This window comes from Chiloscyllium plagiosum, chromosome 23 (genome assembly GCF_004010195.1).
Source record: "Chiloscyllium plagiosum isolate BGI_BamShark_2017 chromosome 23, ASM401019v2, whole genome shotgun sequence".
In the NCBI taxonomy this organism is placed as follows: Eukaryota; Metazoa; Chordata; class Chondrichthyes; order Orectolobiformes; family Hemiscylliidae; genus Chiloscyllium; species Chiloscyllium plagiosum.
This window is the reverse complement of record NC_057732.1, coordinates 34,431,565-34,453,967: the sequence shown is the minus strand read 5'-3', so window position 1 is coordinate 34,453,967 and position 22,403 is coordinate 34,431,565. Positions and strand designations below refer to the sequence as shown.

Genomic DNA, 22,403 nt, shown 5'->3' with positions numbered 1-22,403 from the left:
TACTCCTCAGCAGAGGATGAAGGGAGTTTAGATCAGAGTGGTGCTGGAAAAGCACAGCAGATCAGGCAGCATCCGAGGAGCAGGAAAATCAATGTTTCGGGCAAAAGCCCTTCATCAGGAATAGAGGCAGGAAGCCTCCAGGGTGGAGAGATAAATGGGGGGGTTGGGCTGGGGAGAAGGTAGCAAAGAGTACAATAGGTGAATGGGGGTAGGGATGGACGTGATCGAGTCTGACCTTGAAGAAGTTCTCCACCTCTCTCCACAAGAATCTCAGTGAGTCTCTCTCTCACTGCAATCCCCCAGGTCATCTCCTCTGCCCTGAAGCTCTTCAACCATGTACTGAAACAGACTCGATCACGTCCACCCCCACCCCCATTCACCTATTGTACTCTTTGCTACCTTCTCTCCAGCATCCACCCCCCCATTTATCTCTCCACTCTGGAGGTTTCCTGCCTGTATTCCTGATGAAGGGCTTTTGCCTGAAGCATAGAACGAGCAGAACTAAATAATTGTTTTCATAATAAATGGAAACCATGGGAAGCAGTCTTCTTATACTCACATCAGTGCAAGTCCAGTGATGGAAACCAGACCCTTCCCAATGTAAACAGAAACTCCAAGAGCTCTTACAGTGGAATGTTAAACCAATTTGGGTTGTTTCAGCAATAGGCTCTAAGTCACAGGATTAAATGTATAAATTTACACATATACAGAATTTTGATGTTATAGTTTTGGATAGCAACATGTTGCATGGTGGGGTCACAAATGGAATTTTTAAACTATTACGAAGATTTCTGTGTCCACAATGCCGTCAGGCCATGAGTTCAGATTCCCAGTAATCTTTCAAGTGAAATATTTTCCTCTCAACTCCCCTCCAAATCTCATACTGTGAATTTATGCCTTCTCATATAGACCCATCAACTAAGAGGAATGTGGCCTAACTATCCACTCTGCATAGACACCCCACCCCCACCATAATTTTATACATTATTGTTAGCTTTTTTTCCTCCTCAGCTTCTTCTGTTCCAAAAAAAAAACTACAGCCAATCATTCATACTGATGTACTTTAGGGAAGGTTTACTGCTGTCCTTGCCTGGTCTGGCCTACATGTGACTCTTAAGGCCAAGCAAGCCACTCAGTTGTAACAAGTGCTAGAAGGGAAAGAAGGAATCAAATGAGACAAACAGGTAGCATTGACCTAGGCACCAGAAATGAAAGTGGGAACATAGCTATTTTGACCTAACATCTCAGGGATAGTGCAATTGGGAAAGCTGACTCACAGATGAATCAGGCAATGGCAGAAATCATACTCACAGAATCATACCTTCCAGGCAATGTCCTAGACTACATCATCACCTCTGAGCAGGAGGGGTAGGTACATCAGAGATGGTGGCACAATGGTACAGACAGGAAGTGGCTGCTCTCAGAGTCCTTAACATTGGCTCCAGATCCATGAAGTCACATGGCATCAGGTCAAACATGGGCAAGGAAACCTCCTGTTGATTATCATGTATCCTCCTCCCTCAGCTGGTGACTATGTACTCCTCCACATTGAACAACACTTGGAGGATGCACTGAGGGTAGCCAGATATATACTCGAGATGGGGAACTTCAATTCCCTCCAGCAACAGTTCGGTAGCAACACCACCAACTGAGCTGGTTGAGTCCTAAAGGACAGAGCTGCCAGACAGGGACTATGATAGATGGTGAGGGAACCAACAAGTCAGGAAAACACACTTGACCTCATCCTCACCAATCTGCCTGCTGCAGATGTATTTGTCCATGACAGTATCAGTAAGGGTGATCATCACAGCTGCTGTAGAAACAAAGTTCAACCTTCACACTGATACCAGTGTGTTATATTCTATAGCATTATCACTGTGCTATACTTTGGACAGACCTAGCAACCCAAGACTGGGCATCCATGAGGCACTGTGAGTCATCAACAGCTAAACTGTACTCCAACATAATCTGCAACATGACCTGGCATATTCCCCTCTCTAACAATATCATCAAGCCTGGGATCAACCCTGGTTCAATGGAGAGTGCAGGAGGGCATGGCAGGAGCTGTTTCAGGCATATCTGAAAATGAGATGTCAACTTGGCAGACTTCCAACAGGAAAACATGTGCCAATCAGCATGAGGAGCTAGTGATAGACAGAGTTAAGTGAGTCCACAACCAACAGATCAGATCCATGCTCTGCAGTCCTGCCACATCTAGTGTGAATGGTGGTAGACAATTTTAAAAACTCACTAGAGGTGGAGGAGGCTCCACAGATATCCCCATCCTCAATGATGGAAGAGTCCAACACGTCAGTGTAAAAACCAAGGCTGAAGCATTCACAGCAATCTTCAGCCAGAAGTACCAGGTGGATAATCCATCTTCAATAATCTCTAGCATCACAAATGCCAGTCTTCAACCAATTCAGTTCTAAACATGTGATGTCAGAAATGGTTGGAGGATACTGCAAAGGCTGTCACCCCTGACAAAATTCCAGCAGTAGTACTGAACATCACTTGACACACACCTAGTCAAGCTGTTCCAGTACAGGTTTAACACTGGCATGTACCCAACAATGTGGAAATTTGTCCAGGTATGTCCTTTACACAAAAAGCAGGAGAAATGCAACCCAGTCAATTACTACCCCATCAGTCTACTCTCGATCATCAGCAAAGTTATGGATATGCCATCAACAGTATTATCAAGCATCACTTGTTTAGCAGTAACCTGCATACTGACATGCAGTTTTGGTTCTGCCATGGTCACTCAGCTCCAGACCTCATTACAGTCTTGGCTCAATCATAGCCAAAAGAGCTGAATTCCAGAGGTGAGGTGAGAGTGACAGCTCTAGACATCAGGGCCATGTTTGACTGAGTATGGTATCAAGGAGAGCAAGCAAAACTGTAATCAATAAAAATCAGGGGCCAAACCCTCTGCTGGTTGGAGGCAAACCTGGCACATAGGAAGATGATCGCTGTTGTCAGAGGTCCTTTGTCTCAGTTCCACAACATCTCTCAGAAGAGATACTGTCCAAGCCCAACCAACTTCAGCTGCTTCATCATTTATCATCCTTATATCATAGAGCTGGGGCTGTTTGCTGATGCTTACACAATGTTCAGCACCATTCACAACTCCTCAGATACTGAAGCAGTCCATGTCTAAACCTGGACAATATCCACATTCGGGCTGAGAAGTGGCAAGTAAATTTATGTCACACAAGTGCCAGGCAATTGCCATTTTCAATAAGACAGAATCTAACCCATCAAACCTTGACATTCAATACTATCGCCATCACTGAATCTCCCACTATCAACATCCCCAGGGTTATCACTGGAACTCCATCCACAAAGGCATTGTGGGTACACCTACACCAAATGGGCTGCTGCAGTTCAAGAAGAAGACTCACCACCAAGGACAATAAATGCTGGTCTATCCAGTGATGCCCACACCCAATGAATGAATAAAGAAGAAAATCCTCAGAAATAAAGTTCCCCAACCATGCATCTTTCCTGTAATTTCCTCTCTGTGCAATCACATTTTTTCCTTCGTGTGGTGACATGAACAACACACAGAACTCCAGCTGTGATCTAACGAGTACCTTACACAGTTCAAAAAATCTCTGTTCCTATATTCCAACTCTCAGCTAAAAGGCACACATATAGGCATTTTTGATCGTCCTAACTACCTTCCAGACCTCCTCCAGAATCTGTGGACATACACTTCTCAGTATCCTACCACTGTTTATCTATTCCCTTACCTTGCTGGTCACCAAATGCATTATATTGCACTTCGCCAGATTGATTTTCTGCCACCAGTCCTGTCCATTGATGCTTCCTGCAAACTATCCGGGAGTAAGTTACAGACTATAGGTAATATTCAAGGTATAAACTGTGCAGTGAAGGAAATTAAGAAGATTAGCATCACTTTCTAATGTTGGAGAGGGAAGAATGTGACGGAAGGACATGAGAGTCTTTTTTTGTTGTTACAGGTTCTGATCCGGACTGCATGACCTGAAAGGGTGGTGGAAGCAAATTCACAGTAACTTACAAAGAGAATTGACAAACACTTGGAAAGCAATTTGCAGGGTATTGGGAAAGAGTGGTGAGACCACTCAGAGTGTGTTTTAAATACACCAACATTGATAGGATGGAGCAAGTGGCCTTCCATGCTGTCTCATTCTATGATTGATTTCTTTACTGTTTTTGGAACATTATTGTACATACATACAAAAGAAACAGAAATTGTCATTCAACAAGTAATTTGGCTGTGAAGAACTTTGAAGTGTTCGAACAATGTGGGAGACACTGTATAATGTTCGTCTCAATCTTCATCACTGTGACTTGAACCTACCCTTGAAGTCAAATCCTTTCTTAATGGCTGGCAATTTGACATGCAGTGTCTGAATTCATGCATCAAGTTTAGCAACTGGTCACCTAAAGAAAGATAGACTGTGGTTACTCAGGGGTTATCAGTGCTCTCAGCAATAGTTCAAAATGAGGTGTCTGAAAATGCCGAACAATTTTGCACACGGTCCTCCAGTTAATCTACTCGGTAGCAGGGTTCTTCCATACAATACTCATTCCCATTCCACTTTTTCACCCACATGTCTCCACAGTTCTTCATAAACCAGCACTGAACAACATTTTCACAAAGCCATATATCCTCACAAACTGTAAATATTTCACCACAAGGTCAAGCAGTTCCAGAAATTGGGAATGCTTTGCCTTTGCACCTTGCCAATTTGCAATTCAAAGGAGAAAAATACTTTGATTCTTGTATGTTATTTCTAGCTTCCTTGTTCACTCTATGATAGTTTTTTTTAGATTAGATTAGATTACTTACAGTGTGGAAACAGGCCCTTCGGCTCAACAAGTCCACACCGACCCGCCGAAGCGTAACCCACCCATTCCCCTACATTTACCCCTTACCTAACACTACGGGCAATTTAGCATGGCCAATTCACCTGACCTGCACATCTTTGGACTGTGGGAGGAAACCGGAGCACCCGGAGGAAACCCACGCAGACACGGGGAGAACGTGCAAACTCCACACAGTCAGTCACCTGAGGCGGGAATTGAACCCGGGTCTCTGGCGCTGCGAGGCAGCAGTGCTAACCACTGTACCACTGTTGTTCATCTTTTGAGACAAGACAATGGATCCCAAGGGGATATTCAACCACATAAGCATCACATGGAATATAAATCCAGCCGCAGCTGCTGGAGAGTGCTTTTTTGTTTATTCAGTCATGGGATGTGAGCATCACTGGCTGGCCAGTAACTTTTATTGTCTGTCCCTGGTTGCCTTGAGAAGGTGGTGGTGAGCTACCTTCTTGAACAACAACAGTTCAGGAGCAGGTGACTTTCTTCTCTGAGGTGGAAATACTGCTGTTTGTGTAGCTCCAGTAATAAGGCTTCAGAAAAGTCTCCTGTACCTTTAACAGAAAAATTGGTGGGATAATGAACAATGCAGGAATGTAAGCAACTATGGAACTTTCTCAAAAATCACTGGCCACAAGGATCTCAGATCCCACCAAATCCAGAGTCAATCATCAAGCAAGTTGTAACTGGACAGTCCTTGTCCAGCAAACTGCACTCCCGGCCCGGCACACTGTACACCCAATCCGGCAAACTGTACACCCAACCTGGCACTCTGCACTCCCGACCCAGCACACTGCGCTCCCTATCCGGCAAACTGTACTCCCGACCCGGCACACTGTACACCCAATCCAGCAAACTGTACTCCCGACCCGGCACACTGTACACCCAATCCAGCAAACTGTACACCCGACCCAGCACACTGCGCTCCCTATCCGGCAAACTATACACCCGACACAGCACACTGCATTCTCCAACCGGCACACTGCACTCCCGACCCGGCACACTGTACACCCAATCCAGCAAACTGTACACCCGATCCGGCACACTGCGCTCCCGATCCGGGCACACTACATTCCCATCCCGGCACACTGAGCTTCCCATCCCGGCACACTGAGCTTCCCAACCCGGCACACTGAGCTTCCCAACCCGGCACACTGAGCTTCCGACCTGGCACACTGCGCTTCCGACCTGGCACATTGCATATACAACTCGGCACACTGCACTCCTGACCCGGCACACACTGCTCCCAACACATACACAATGCTCCCAATCCAAAAACTGCACTTCTAACCCAACACTCAGCACTCCCAATCCCAAAAATACCTACAGCACTAAGAATCAGTACCTTTATTCATTGTCTGCACATTTAGCAACACAAAGGAAATACACTAAAATTCTCCACAAATAAGCATAATGAATAAAAGCTGCACTGAAAAGATTTGGAGAGATATCCCAAAGTTTAGAGGGAGAGACCTGCCCACATCAGTGAATGAAAAGAGTGCACAATAAAGAGAAAGCTGGAATCTGGTCAAACAAGATGAATGGGTGGGGGATGTGATTTACGGCAAATTGAGATTGCAAAAACTGTGGGCTGAGGTCATGGACAAACTTATGGATAAGGAGAAAGACATTAAATGTAATGTTATGGGATAGCTCCAATTTGTGATTGGTGAACAGGACATAATGCAGCACCCAATATGTGTAGCAGAGTCTATACTGGGTGAGAGGCTCTCAAACATGGCACGGACCTGACAAGGGCATGTACAGAAGCAGGAGGAACACATTCCATACCCCAGGCTTGGTCAATCATTCAATATACTCACAGCTCATATGTTAGCTCCATTTGTCCGTTGAAGAGTTATTTGGAATCAATTGACAAAGGAATTGACAAGAAAAACATTTTTGTCCCAAAGTCAATGGACATTAAGCATGTAAGAAAGGATGGGTAAAGAGCTAAATGTAAATGCAAGACTGAGGTCCTCAAAGAGGAAAGATGAAATCACAAATCCTGAAGGACAGAATTAGATCCTTCAACCCACCCCATCATTCCTTGACAGAGCTATCCAATTAGATACATGCTCTTTCCTCACAATTATTCTTCCCTGCAATTGTTTTCCTTTTTAAGTATCCAATTCCCTTTTGAAAGTTGTTACAGTATCTCTTTCCCAACCTATTGAGGCAATGTTTTCCGGAACACTCACTGAATGTATTTACTCACTCAGTAAATAAAATTCTCCTCATCTCCCTATTGGTTTATTGCCAATCGTTAAATCTGTGTCCTTGTTCACCTATTCTCCTTACACTAGAAACAGTTTATCCCTTCTAACTTATTTCTTCAAAGTCCCTCCATCGTTTTAATTACCAAAATTCAATCACTCCTTTACATTCACTGTTCTAAGGAGAACAATTTCAGCTTCCCTACTCTCCAGAACTGAAGTCTTTGGCTCCAGTTAGCGATTGGATTATTTCAGACTAGGCTCGAAGCAGTGATTCGAAGGGGAGAGTGGGACATTCAGGCAATTTTAATGCCAGTAAGCATGGAATCAGAGAAGAGGAGTTGATTGAGTGCGCGAGGGATGTAACAACTTGACAAGTTGAGCTTGGAAATGCAATGTGGGACAATAGATCCTAGTTTGCAATGGATGGGAGATGAAGGGAGCATTCAGGGGCTGGAGCAATGGTGGGAAAGGGAGGGGGTGAGGAATGTAAGAGTAGAAACAGCTGCTTAAATTATCACAATCTTGGAGGTGAAGAAATTGACATATTGCTGCTGAGTATGGGGGTGTGAGGGGTTGGAGGAAGTACTGTCTATTCCACATTCTGATTCTATACCACAGGGTTCAGTGTCTGGGAGATATCATCTGATACATACTGTGATTCTGAAGCTGGGATTCCCTCATTGGAGAGGCACAGTTGGGCTGAAGGTACAAGGCAGTTGTGAGTCACTGTTGGGGAAAATGGAAGCAAATTAGTAGAATCAGAATGCAAACAGAACTCGGGAACGTGTATCATTTGTATCTGCATGTGTATCTATTCCTGTGCATGTCTATGTTCATGTCTACATACATATAAAGCTAGACAGAATAGAAGCTGGAGTTAGCTATAGGGCTCCTCCTGCCTGCTCCGCCATTAAATATAATCACGGCTGATTCTCTTGTTCTCTACTTTACTCCCAATCCCTATATCTCCTGATTTCATTCCAGTCCAAACACTCTTCAATTTCAGACTTGATTATGTTCAACAACCAAGCATCCAGAGCTCTCTGGGATGGAGAATTACAAACATTTACAACTCTGAATAAAGAAATGTCTCAACTCAGTCCTAATGAGCCATTCCTTATTCTGAGACTATAACCGCTCATTCTACACATTCTAGCTCAGAAAAACAGCCTCTCTTTTTATTATTAATTTGTAGGATATTGGCATCACTGGCTAGAGCAGTATTTATTGGCTATCTTTAATAAGCCAGAGGCAATGTCAACCACATTGCTGTGGATCTGAAGCCACATATAGGCTAGACCAGATAAGAGTTACACATTTCCTTCATTAAAGAATATTAGTGGACGAGATTTTTTTTTCCCCAATTGGCAGTGGTTACATAGACACCACAAGGCTAAATATTTATTCCATATTCTTATTGAAGTCAAACCCCAATCCCCAGATCATTAGTCTGGCATTCTGGATTACTGCTCTAGTGTGTGATGAAAGGTAGTTGAATTATATGTAATAATATCATTTCAAACTCGTGTTATATTTCTGTGAAGCTTTAAAAATTAACTGATCAGTCTTTCCAGAACATGTACCTCCTGAAGAGTTAATGGAAGTTTGTCTATACAGTGAGGGGTTACAATCAGAGAAAGAAAACATCAAGCCATTAGCATAGCAGAAGCTAGATTGAGCAAGTTCTTTTAAAACTTAGTTCAAAAGCTTTTGGGCAGTATATCGGAGACCTACTGGGGTCAGAAGCAAGTACAATCTCTCCTAGAAAAAGGGGGATTACTCAGAGTTGTAAAAAAATAAGTTACCTCACTGACAGCATTGTTTCTGAGTATTTGGTTAGCAATTTGCAGCAGTCATTCAAAGCTGAGAAGGCCTAAATTCTCAGCTCTGTGAGTAGTCAAGGAACAAGGCTTCACAGTTTGTAGGACTTGAACTGACAAAAAGTAGTTAAGTCAACCCTACAGATTGGAAAAGGGAAAAATTTCTCTGGATTTTGGTTATCTTTAAAGTGATGGTATTAGGAAAAAGTTGGGATTGTGCTTTGATATCTCTCAAACTGCGTTATGTGTAAATAGTAAATTACTGTTCTAATCTAATTTAGTTTGCTTTAATTAATTTTATTTCTTTTGTGTAAAAAAGGTTCATTGCCAAAACCAGCCCTGCATGCCTATCTTTTAGCAGAAGACCACCATGTTATTTTTAAGAAAGCAAAATATGATCTATCAGCTCAGGTTTTATTCTGGGATCTAACTTGTCTAGTAATAACATCAACAGGGATTATAACAAGTGACAATACCACCACACAACCACTTTCCCTAAACAGCTTGTCAGTGTCTGTCCTGTGAAACCCTGACACAATTTAGTGTGTCAATGAGATAAATAGAGTCATAGAGATATACAGCATGGAAACAGACCCTTCAGTCCAACCCGTCCATGCCGACCAGATATCCCAATCCAATCTAGTCCCACCTGCCAGCACCCGGCCCATATCCCTCCAAACCCTTCCTATTCATACACCCATCCAGATGCCTTTTAAATGTTGCAATTGTACCAGCCTCCACCACATCCTCTGGCAGCTCATTCCATACACTCACCACCTTCTGCGTGAAAAAAGTTATCCCTTAGGTCTCTTTTATATCATTTCTCTCTCACCCTAAACCTATGCCCTCTAGTTCTGGGCTCCCCCACCCCAGAGAAAAGACTTTGTCTCTTTATCCTATCCATGCTCCTCATGATTTTATAAACCTCTATAAGGTCACCCCTCAGCCTCCGAAGCTGTAGGGAAAACAGTCCCAGTCTATTCAACCTCTCCTTATAGCTCAAATCCTCCAACCCTGGCAACATCCTTGTAAATCTTTTCTGAACCCTTTCAAGTTTCACAACATCTTTCCAAAAGGAAGGAGAACAGAATTGCACGCAATATTCCAAAAGTGGCCTAACCAATGTCCTGTACAGCCGCAACATGACCTCTCAACTCCTGTACTCAATACTCTGACCAATAACGTAAAGCATACCAAACACCTTCTTCACTATCCTATCTACCTGTGACTCCACTTTCAAGGAGCTATGAACCAGCATTCCAAGGTCTCTTTGTTCAGTAACACTCCCTAGGACCTTACCATTAAGTGTATAAGTCCTGCTACGATTTGCTTTCTCAAAATGCAGCACCTCACATTTATCTAAATTAAACTCCATCTGCCACTCCTCAGCCCATTGGCCCAACTGATCAAGATCCCGTTGTAATCGGAGGTAACCTTCTTCGCTGTCCACACCTCCAATTTTGGTATCATCTGCAAACTTACTAACTATACCTCTTATGCTCACATCCAAATCATTTATATAAATGTCGAAAGGCACCGATCCTTGTGGCACTCCACTGGTCACAGGCCTCCAGTCTTAAAAACAACCCTCCATCACCACCCTCTGTCTTCTACCTTTGAGCCAGTTCTGTATCCAAATGGCAAGTTCTCCCTGTATTCCCTGAGATCTAACCTTGATCACCAGTCTCCCATGGGGAACCTTGTCAAACGCCTTACTGAAGTCCATATAGATCACGTCTACCGCTCTGCCCTCATCAATCCTCTTTGCCACCTCTTCAAACAACTGGTGGGAATGGGGCAAATATCTCCCCAATACCAACCTCCAACCTAATTATTTGCTTTTCTCACCACTTCTCAGGAAGGGAAAATTGCGCCCTCTGTCTTATAAAGGTGAACAACTTGGGAAGTGGCTGACAGAAAAATAGATATAAAGTCTTACACTGATTGTTATATAAATAAAATTGACTTTATCCGTATTTAGAAAGCTGAAATAATCAACACAGCAGAGATGATCTTTCTATTTTAAATCTTTTGTGTTGTCTATAAATTATTTCTCATGCTGGCACATACACTTGCTGTTTAAATGACAAAGTATTAAATATTCTAAAAGCTCTTTTTGTTATGTTCTGTCAAAATTTACAACAGCATAATTATGGTCCAAGTAATACATTAAGTATGATCTTGTGCAGAATGCTTGGAGTAGGTGACTAAGAAGTCTTAATCACTTTCTACAAATCTCATTTTATTTGTATTCCACATTCAACTGCAATTTACTGTATAAAGAAGTGGTGGTGGTGTCAGGGTAATGGCACTGGACCAGTAATCCCGATCCTCAGGCTAATGTTCTGGGGACATGATTCAAATCAAGTCAGATGGCGAAAGTTGAATTCAGTTTTCAAATAACTGGAATAAAAAGCTAGCCTAATGATGACCATGTCACAAAACCCATCTAACTCACTTACATCCTTCAGGGAAGGAAATCTGCCATCCCTAACCAGTCCAGCCTACATGTGACTCCAGACTCTTAGCAATATTGTGACTTGTATGTCAGCCAGACCAGGTAAGGATGGCAGATTCTGCTAAATTCCAGAGAGTAGGTACTCAGTAAGGAAAATCTCTTAAGAGAATAAACCTGTCAACCTAGAAATCAACCTAGTAAGCTTTTAATCACAATCTCTCAAAGGCAAGTGTATCTTTCCTTATGAACAGAAACCAAAACAATGCAGGAGTGTGCTTAACAAAGGCCTCTAAAATTGTAGCAAGATTTGTTTACTCTTATACTTCAACCAACTTGTTACAAATGCCAACATAGCACTTTGCCTTTCTAATTGCTTGCTGTGCCTGTAACTTGTTATTCTTTTTGTACATAGGCGCCCAAATTGTTCTGAATATGAAGATTTATTAGCTTTCTGTAGTTAAAGAATACATATCATTTCTATTCTTTCTACCAACTTGGTACCTATCTTACCTTCCCACCTCACGTTTCCCTAAACCTTATTCCATCCACCCTGTTGATGCCGATTCACTTCCTTTTGCAGCCTCCATGAGCCCTCCTCATAGATTCTATTTTATGCAGCATTAAAGTGTCAGCAAAAGTTTGGATACATTCCAGTCAATCTATTCACACAGGTTCTTCATTAATAGATTGCAAACAGGCTTGAGTGCTGATCCATGCAGCACCCCATTAGTAACAGTCTGCTAACCTGAAAAAGACATATTTATTCCCATTTCGTTTTCCGTCTTTAAATAAACCTCCTACACATCCAAATATGCTATCTCCATCTCATTGGGCCTATATGTTAATCAACAACCTTTTGTATGGTACATTGTCTGTGCCCTTGTAAAATCCAGATACACTATATGCACTGGCTCACCTACATATACCCTGCCAGTTACAGTACATGTTCAAAAATCTTGAGTAGATTTGTCTTTAACATGATTTTCCTTTTATAAAATCACATTGACTCCACCAAAATACATTATGATTTTCTAAGCACTTTGTTACCAGTTTCTTAATAATAGTTTCCATCATTTCCCCAAGGACTGATGTTAAGCAACTGGTCTGTAATTCCCTGTTCTCCCTTTCTTCTTTCTTGAATTGCGATATAAGATTTATAGCTTTCCAATCCACAAGAACAATTTCATATGTAGTGAATCCTAAAAGATCGGAAGTTATACATCCACTTTCTCTGCAGCCACCTTTTTATAGAATCCAAAGATGTAGGCCAATAGGTCCAGGGGATTTGCCAATTTTCAGTAAAATTAATTTTCTAGTGCTTTTCCTTTACTAGTACCAATTACTTTAAATTCCTATTTCATTAGACCATTGGTTTTCCATTGTTTGTATTACATATTAGTATATTCTACTGTGAAGTAAGTACAAAATGTTTAACACCTCTGCCGTTTCTTTATTCCCTGTTTGCTACCATCTCCACCTCTAAGTGACTTGGGTTTATTTTTGTTATGCTATTCCTTTTAACTACTCTATTACATTCAGTTTTTTTTTAGATTAGATTCCCTACTGTGTGGAAACAGGCTCTTCGGCCCAACAAGTCCACACCGACCCTCCGAAGAGCTATTCACCCATACCCCTACACCTAACACTACCGGCAATTTAGCATGGCCAGTTCACCTAGTGTACAACTGGAGACTGTAATAATATAACAATTCCAATATAATTAACTTCGCTTGGTGTAACAGTGATTCACCAAAGTTAACATCTGCAGCCACTCTGTTTGATTGAGATTGAAAACTGGCTGAAAAGATCCATTTTATATGCTGAGATCTCAGGAGACCATGTAAAGATAGTTCCAGCCACCAGCTTCAGTGCAATTGACTGTGAACTGAAAATGAGAGTTGGGTTTTCTCTCTGAACTGAAGAGTTATAGAGAGAAGCTGCTGAGAAAGCCTCTCATTTCTCCGAAAAAGGTAGTTTTCAAGCTTCATGCCATTATAGGAAAGGAGTGTTTAACACCCTGAAGCTGCTCTACCTGCCAAATCCAACTACAAAGGCAAATTACAACCATTTGATTGCATAAGACATCACAATTCTGAATAGAACTTCAAGTTTCAATCCTGCATAAAAAATTCTTGAAGGAAGCTGGGCTTGCATCAATCTTAGAGACTGACCTTACTTTTACCTTAATAAGCAGCTTTCATGCTTACTTACTTCCAACCATTGCATCCGCATTTTAGCTGATAACTTTATCTTTTCTTATTAAAGTAACTTTCAGCAATGGTTGTATAATAAGTTAACCTTTTGTCTTGTTCAAAACATTAAGTTATGCTGCTGTTTATTTTAAGATTGAAATACTCAAAAATGAAAAAGACACTTAAAACAAGTATGTAACACTACTCTAGAGATATGTCTGGTGTGGTCATGACATCCTTTGCTGGTATTTAAAATTCTCCCAATCCTTAGGACTACTACCCTTCCTGGCAATAATTTGAGTTCCTTGTAATTTAATACTATCCTTAACCCGAATATTGCTGAAAAAGTAAATATTTGTTAATGTGTTCTGTTTCAGCAATACTCAGGTTCTGTACTACCAAACAACCATCGTTAACCTCTTCTGGTAATTATAGGTGAAAATCTTTCTCAATGGAATGTTAATTAATTGGGAATTATAATATTATCAAATTTCCACCATTACTATTTGAGACCTTTTAATCTCTTCTCCCAATGTACTTTAGACAGCTCATTCTTCATTTCCAGGTAATTGACTTTATTTTAAGTTCAATACTCTAATTCCAAACTTGTGGAAAATCACTCTCAATACAAAGCCCTATCATTTTATGGTCAGGGTTTCTTACAGAATCCTGTACTGTGAGATTACTCATTATCCCTGTCTCATGATATAAAAGAAGACCTAATATAATCTCATGGAACTGGTTAGTTCCATGACATATTGTTCCAGCAAACTTTTGAATGTATTCCATGAACTTATCTTCCAAAGATTTTCTGAAGATTAAAGTCCTCTGCAATTACTATGTTGCCTTTATTACAAGATCTTCTTATCATTGAATTCATACTCTGCCCAGGATTATTACTTTTCAGGAGTCTTCAAATTGCGTATTTGAGTGTTTCATATTCTGCACCCTGGACCTTATTTTCACTAAACTGCTAAGACCATCAAACATAGGAGCAGAAATTAGGCCATTCAGCCCATTGTGTCTGCTCTGCCATTCAATCATGGCTGATAAGTTTCTCAACCCCATTCTCCCGCTTTCTCCCCTTGACACTCAAGGACTTATCTATCTCCATCTTAAATATACTCAATGATCTGACATCTACAGCCTTCTGTGGCAATGAATTCCATAGATTCTCCACTCTCTGGCTGAAGAAGTTTCTCTTTATCTCCATTCTAAAAGGTCTTCCCTTTACTCTCAGGCTGTGCCCTTGGGTCCTAGTCTCTCCTACCAATGGAAACATCTTCCTGACATCTACTCTGTCCAGGCCATTCAGTATTCTGTACGTTTCAAATAGATCCCCTTCATCCTTCTAAACTCCATTGTGTATAGACCCAGAGGCTTCAAAGTTCCTCATATGTTAAGCTTCTCATTCCTGGGACCATTCTCGTGAACTTCCTCTGAATACCCTCCAGGGCCAAGTCATCCTTCCTGAGATATGGGGATCCAAAACTGTGCACAATACTCCAAATCTGACAAGAGCCTAATAGAGCCTCAGAAGTACATCCCTGTTTTTATCTTCAAGTCCTCTCAAAATAAATGCTATTATTGCATTTGCCTTCCTAACTACTGACTCAACCTGCAAGTTTATCTTGAGAGAATCTTGGACTAGAACTCCCAAGTCTCTTTGCACTTCAGACTTCTGAATCTTTTCCCCATTTAGAAAATAGTCCATGCCTCTATTCTTCCTACCAAAGTGCATGACCCCACATTTTCCCATTTTGTATTCCATCTTCTACTTCTTCACCCCCTCTCAACCTGTCTAAATCCTTCTGCAGCTTCCCCGCCTCCTCAGTGCTACTTGTCCCTCTATCTATCTTTGTATCATCTGCAAACTTAGCCAGAATGCCCTTGATCCCTTCATCTAGATCGTTAATATATCTTGCTCCTGTATTCGCTGATATTGTTAATAGTTTTCTCTTTTCAGTTACTTTCAATATGTCCTTCAAATGTATTATAATGCATCTTCTATACAAAAGCCTTGGCTTCTCTGATCTCTTTTAAACCACTACCACATTCTCAAATTATTTAAATTTTTCATTTATATGTAATTATAAGTTCAGCTGTTAGATGTATTAGGAGTGCCAATAACTAAGAGACATTAGGAGGATCAATTAGGTTACCAAGGAAACAGCTAAAGGAAAGATGGAGGTTAAAATTGAAGACAGAAGACATTTGAAGGTACAAGGACAACCCATAGAGGAGATTGTAAAGGCAAAGCACAGCCCACATTACAGCACAGAAGTAAGTTGTTCAGTCCATCATGCAAGTCAACTCTGCAAGAAAACATGTGCTAGTTGCACTTTCACACCCTTTTCTTTAGCACAGCTTTTTTTTTATTTTAGGAGCTTATCTGATTACCTTCTGAAAGCCACAACTGAATCTGTCTCCACCAAACCGCATTCCATATCCTAACCAGTCACTGTGTGAACAGATTTACCTCATGTTCTTGTTAGTTGTCCTGACAATTATTTTAAATCTAGATCTGCTGATTCTCAGCTCCGGTGCCAAAGGGAACAGTTTCTCCAAACCTACTCTGTCAATACCCCCATGTGTTGAATACCTTTTTCAAATTTCCTCTTAATCTTTACTAAGCAGAATAGTCCCATCTTTTTGAATCTATCCTTGTAACTGAAGTCCCTCATATCTGGAACCATGCTTGTAAATCTTTTCTGCACTTTCTGGGAACTGAATATCTATGAGCATTCAGTTTTTAGGAAGGACAGACAAAGAAGAAAAGGGGGCAGAGTGGCATTGCTGGTTATAGAAAACATTAATGCAATACTGAGGAAGGAAATGGGGTCTGTATGGGTAGAGATATCAAGGAGCTGAGAACGATAATCAGGATTGTATATAGACCTCCAAACCATAGTGTTAATGTTGGGGAAGGCATTAAATAGGAAATTATATGCACAAGTAGTAAAGGTACAACCTCTAATTATGAATACCTTTAAGCTGCATGTAAATTGAGCAAATCACATCAGTAAAAAAATCCCATAATGGAGGAATTCCTGGAGTGTGTACAAGATGGTTTTCGGGATCAGTACATTTAGGAATAAACTAGAGAACAGACTGTCCAAGACTGGGGTGTTATATAATGAGAAAGGAATAATTGGCAATCTAGTTGTGCGAGGGTCTGTGGGAAGAGAGACCATAATTTGATAGAATTCTCAGTTTGATGTCATTGATTCTAAAACCAAGGTCCTGAATCAAAATGAAGGAAACTACAATCATATAAGATGTGAGCTACTGTGATAAATTTGGGGAACATCACTTAAAGAGATGATGGTGGACAGACAATGGCGAACATTTAAAGAGCATTTGGAGAAACTGCAACAATTGCTCATTCCTGTCCAGCAGAAAAATAAAATGGGAAAGGTGACCCAATGATGGCTAACAAGAGAAATTCGGAATAGTAATAGATCCAAGGAAGGGCCATACAAATTGGCCAAAATGAGCAGCAGACCTGAGGATTGGGAGCAGGTTAAATTTTAGCAATGGAATATAAAGGGATTGATTAAGAGGGGGAAAATAGAAAACATGGACGAGTTGGACTGAAGGGTCTGTTTCCGTTCTGTACATCTCTATGACTCTATAAAACGAGTGTAAACTTGTGGGAAACTAACAAACTGATTGCAAAAGTTTCTATTGGTATGTGAAGAGAAAAAGATTGGTGACGACAAATATAGGTCATTTACAATCAAAACAAGCAAGGTTATAATGAGGTACAAAGAGATCAATTAAATACATATTTTGGTTCTGTCTTTAGAAAGGGGGTCACAAAAGTGTCCCAAGAATGTTGGGGAACACATGGTCCAGTAAGAGGAAGGAACTGAAGGAAAGCAGTATTAGTAATGGGGTCATTAATGGGATTAAAGGTCAATAAATCCCTAGAGCCCAATTATCTGCATCCCAGTATATTCCTGGCCCTAGACATAGTGGATGCATTAGTGGTAATCTTTCAAGAATCTACAGACAATGGAACAGTTCCTATGGATTGGAGGATAGCAAAATGTAACCCCACTATTTAAAAATGGAGGTAGAGAGAAAACAGCGAATTATAGACCAATTAGTTTGGCATCTGTAACAGAGAATATGCTAGAATCCATTATAAAGATTTAATAACAGAGCACTTGAAAGACTGACAGGACTGGACAGTCAGCATGGATTTACAAAAGGGAAATCACGTTTGATGAATCTATGGAATTTTTTAAGTATGGAGCTATCATAGTTGATAAGGGGATGTGATTTCTTTGGACTTTCAGAAGGTCTTCAGTAAAGCAGACCTAGAAGAACTTGTGGTGCAGTGGTAGTATCTGTACCTCTGGACCATGCGGCTCAGGTTCAAGCTCTACCTGCTGTGGTGGTGTATGATAACTCCTCTGAACATGGTGTAAAGCTGACCAAGAAGAGCTCTTGTAGCAGAGTTTAGGTCCTTGTCTCTGCAAGTTCAAGTCCCACCTCCACCAGAGGTGTGAACAAGATGATTTTTTTTTTAAAAAAAAGCAAACCCAGGGTTCTCCTATGGTGCAATGGTTGTGTCCCTATCTCTGAACTATAAGACTTCATTTCAAGTTCCGCCTGCACCAGGGGTGTGTAATACCTCTGAACAGATTGATTAGAGAAGCAGACCCAGAAGGCTCTTGTAGCACAGTGGCAGTGTTGCTGCCTCTGAGCCAGGAGACCCAGTTTCAAGTCCCACTAGCTCCAGAGATACATAATAACATATCTGCTCAGGTTGACTCTTAAAAGGTTAATCCCAATGAGGCCTTTCCCTGTTGACAATTCCCTTCACTCCTACTAAGAGCCAATTTTAAAATAGGCTCAGTTTCTAATTGGCTAGACAAATGATTTACTGGTGGTGGTTAATTGTTAAAAGAAAAAAAAGGTCATGGCAATTTGGTGATGGGAAGGTTGTTTGATTATGTGTAAGAGCACTTCTGGATGGTTAAAGAATAAGCAAACCCAGGTACTATGGGCATTTAGCTCAGATGGTTAGAGCATGGTTCATCTAATACTCACAATCATCAGTTCAATCCTCTCACTGGCTTCCAATCAAGACTTCAATACAAGAAATAAAATAAAGCAGATGCAGGGGAGATGTGGGCACTGCACCGGGCAGAGTACTTTTTTTCCCCATTCAACATTATTTTGATTTAGCCCCTTCCCACTCTCCCTAACCTTATGAAAGTTTGCATTGCTCAAAATGGACTTTGCATGTAAATATTCAATTGGCCACACGGGTGATTTACTCGCAGCAACTAATAGTTACAAACAAAAAAAAATCACAATGACTTGGTGATGGGGAAAAAATACTGGTTTAGTTGTGTGTGATAACACTTCTACATACCAGAGAAAAAGAAAACAGAACAAGAAAATGTAAAGCAGAACCAGCTCTCCTGACCTTTGATGGTTTGCTTTGCCCTTAATGGGCTTTGCATGTAAAGTACTCAGTTGGAAACATTGGTGATTTACTGGTGGTGATTAATAGAAGGAAAAAAAACTACCACAACTGTTTTGATGATGGAAAACAAAAAAACTGTTCAGTTGTGTGTAATAACACTTCTAGATGTAGAAAAATCTTACAGCAGATCCAGGGAAGGATCTGGCTGTCCTGGGCTGAGACTTGTTTCTGCACACTGTAGGGAACCTAATCTAATCTACACCACAAGTAGTGGCTCTATTTTGATGTTCAACAATAAATGGTGTTCCTTTCCAGTTGGGCTTCCTGAGTTATTACACAGCCTATTGTTTTGGGATCATGGGTTTGAATCCTGCTATGGTAATAATAAAATTCAGTTCAATAAAAATCTGGAATTGAGCTGGTCAAATGGTAACCATATGACTATTGTCACTAAAAACCCACCTAGTTTACTAATGTCTTTTAAGGAAGGAAATCTATCATCCCTACCTGGTCTGGCCGGCATGTGACTCTAAACACACAGCAATGTGGTTTACTCTTATCTGCCCTGTAACATGGCTTGAGCAACCCTGTTAGATCAAGGAACAATTAGGGATGGACAATAAATGCTGCTCCAGCGAGGGATACCCACATCCCAGGAACAATTTTATTTAGACTCCAGTTGAGGCCAAATCAGTGTTTTTGAAGCATTAATTATAGCTTCCTTGCTTTTGTATTCAGCTTGGGGTTGCAGTGTGAAGACTAGGAAAGATTGAGGAATACAGGAGTGGGAGGAGGAGACAGCAGGAAGCCTTGGGCCCCCTGTGACTTGGCAGACAGCTGGAGATTTCATGTGCAGCCTCCTGTAGTTGAGGTACCTCCAGATTTTGTGAAGTCAGTGGCCAATCACCAGCCCCGTTCAGTGCATGCAGATTCTATGTCCTGTTGCTGGGTGACAATCTATTCTCTGCATTGACGAGTTCTGAGTAATACCATCACCATAGTAACAACTGAGTAGGGTTTATTATCACAGTCAAGGTGCCGACAGCCTTCTCTGCAGGAGAGGCCCCTTTAAACCAGGCAGCAACCTGCTACAAACAACTTCAATTAGAAACACTGCAATTTGGGGTCATTCAAACCCAGACCGGGAGGGGGACAGCCACGATCTCAGAGCCAAAATCAAGACTATTTCATCCAAACAGATCGAGATGGTGAACAAATATCACTTGTCCCCACTTCTTGACCTCCAGCACCTCTCCCTTTCCTCTAAATGTACTTACTCTCTCTCCATCTTTCCCCTGAAGGTGCTGACTCTCTCTCTCTCTCTCTCTCTCTCTTCGGAGGATGTTGACTCTCTCTCTCCTGAAGATCCTAACTCTCTCCCCCTCTCTCTCCTGAAGATGCTGACACGCTCTCTCTTTCCTGAAGACTCACAATTTATGAACGATGTATTTTACAAACATTTAAATCTTTAAGACGATACAGATCAGAATTTGCTTGGGTGGCTCAGCTTGTGAATGCAAAGCCAGTGTAGTTTGTAACCATACCCCAGTGAGAGTCAGTGTGTGTGGGACTATACCCCAGTGAGAGTCAGTGTCTTGTGGTACTGTACCCCAGTGAGAGTCAGTATGTGTGGGATTGTACCCCAGTGAGAGTCAGTATGTGGGGGACTGTACCCCAGTGAGAGTCAGTATGTGGGGGACTGTACCCCAGTGAGAGTCAGTGTCTTGTAGAACTGTACCCCAGTGAGAGTCAGTGTGTATGGGACTGTACCTCAGTGAGAGTCAGTGTCTTGTGGTACTGTACCCCAGTGAGAGTCAGTATGTGTGGGACTGTACCCCAGGGATGGTCAGTGTGTATGGGACTGTACCCCAGGGAGAGTCAGTGTGTGTGGGACTGTACCTCAGTGAGAGTCAGTATCTTGTGGAACTGTACCCCAGTGAGAGTCAGTGTGTGTGGGACTGTACCCCAGTGAGAGTCAGTGTGTATGGGACCTACCCCAGGGAGAGTCAGTGTGTGTGGGACTGTACCCCAGGGAGGGTCAGTGTGTATGGGACTGTACCCCAGGGAGAGTCAGTGTGTGGGGGGACTGTACCTCAGGGAGGGGTCAGTATCTTGTGGAACTGTACCCCAGTGAGAGTCAGTGTCTGTAGAACTGTACCCCAGTGTGACTCGCAGGTTTTTCGGGGTCTCCTGTGGGAAAGTCACATTAAATGAGCCTGGTTCTGCGGTTGTTTATTGGGGTGTTTATGACACCGGGTTCCTGAAACAGTGAAACAAATATAAAGACTGAACCCTCAGCGACTAGCTGGAAGAACATCGCAACCAACAGCAACTAACCTTCCCCCTTCAATACTGCAACATCCAAAAATAAAATGCAATGCAGAAATTAAGGATTTTAGACAGGTCATTGTTGTTTGTGTCTTTTCTATGTTGTTAAATCGCTTGCACTGTTAACGACTGGATCAGACATGCAGAAACTGGGTGAGAGACACACCGCACACGCGAGTCAAGCGCAGATTAAAATAATTCTCACCCGCCTTCAAGGTAGACATTGTCGGTGGGACAGGAGTGGGCTCCCCTCACACATACACACACCAGCTGCTTCTCGCCTCTACCTCTCACTCCAAGTGACAAATCTCTTCCGTGCAGGTTAGGAACTCGGGCACATTTTTTTGCTAATTTCCCGAGCATGCTCAGAGAGTTGGAGGAGATGAAGGCTTCCCACCACCGAGCTATTTTTGGAAGCCAGTTTGTCATCGTTGTGCCAAGAGCCGCCGGCAGAGCTGGGGATGGAGCTGCGTGACACAGCGTTACAGCACAGTGCTCCCAGGACCAGCAAGGCAATGGGCAGGCCAGCCCCCTGAGGAGATATCGCCCACACTACCACCTCAACTCCCTCCCTCCTTGTGGACCCTAAGTTGAGTGAGAGAGACCACCTCATATCCCACTGGAGCATATTTCTATACATACTGACTCTCATGGGGTATAGTTACACAGACACTGACTCTCATGGGGTATAGTTACACAGACACTGACTCTCACTGGAGTACAGTCCCACACACTGACTCTCACTGGAATACAGTTCTACAGACACTGACTCTCACTGGTGTATGGTTACAAACTGCACAACAATGACCTGTCTAAAATCCTTAATTCCTGCATTGCATTTTATTTTTGGATGTTGCAGTATTGAAGGGGGAAGGTTAGTTGCTGTGGGTTGCGATGTTCTTCCAGCTAGTCGCTGAGGGTTCAGTCTTTATATTTGTTTCACTGTTTCAGGAACCTGGTGTCATAAACACCCCAATAAACAACCGCAGAACCAGGCTCATTTAATGTGACTTGCCCACAGGAGACCCCGAAAAACCTGTGAGTCACACTGGGGTACAGTTCTACAGA

At 42.0% G+C, this 22,403-nt stretch overlaps 1 protein-coding gene across 8 annotated transcripts in view; it reads right to left on the bottom strand.

The window, feature by feature from the left end:
• Window positions 1–21,894, bottom strand: part of LOC122561771 (myosin-10-like) — an 83,498-nt gene extending 61,604 nt beyond the window's left edge. For 2 of the 8 annotated variants that reach the window (XM_043713895.1, XM_043713896.1), the window contains exons 1-2: window positions 21,545–21,894; window positions 4,349–4,431 (exon numbers count right to left, since the gene is read on the bottom strand). In XM_043713895.1, coding sequence (XP_043569830.1) covers window positions 4,349–4,431; window positions 21,545–21,764 — 303 coding nt within the window. In that variant the 5' untranslated portion in view covers window positions 21,765–21,894. Of the gene's footprint in view, window positions 1–4,348; window positions 4,432–7,747; window positions 7,821–21,540 lie in introns of those variants that run through there. The other 6 variants (XM_043713899.1, XM_043713898.1, XM_043713897.1 and 3 more) reach the window with 6 other exon arrangements.
• Window positions 21,895–22,403: the final 509 nt, after the last annotated feature.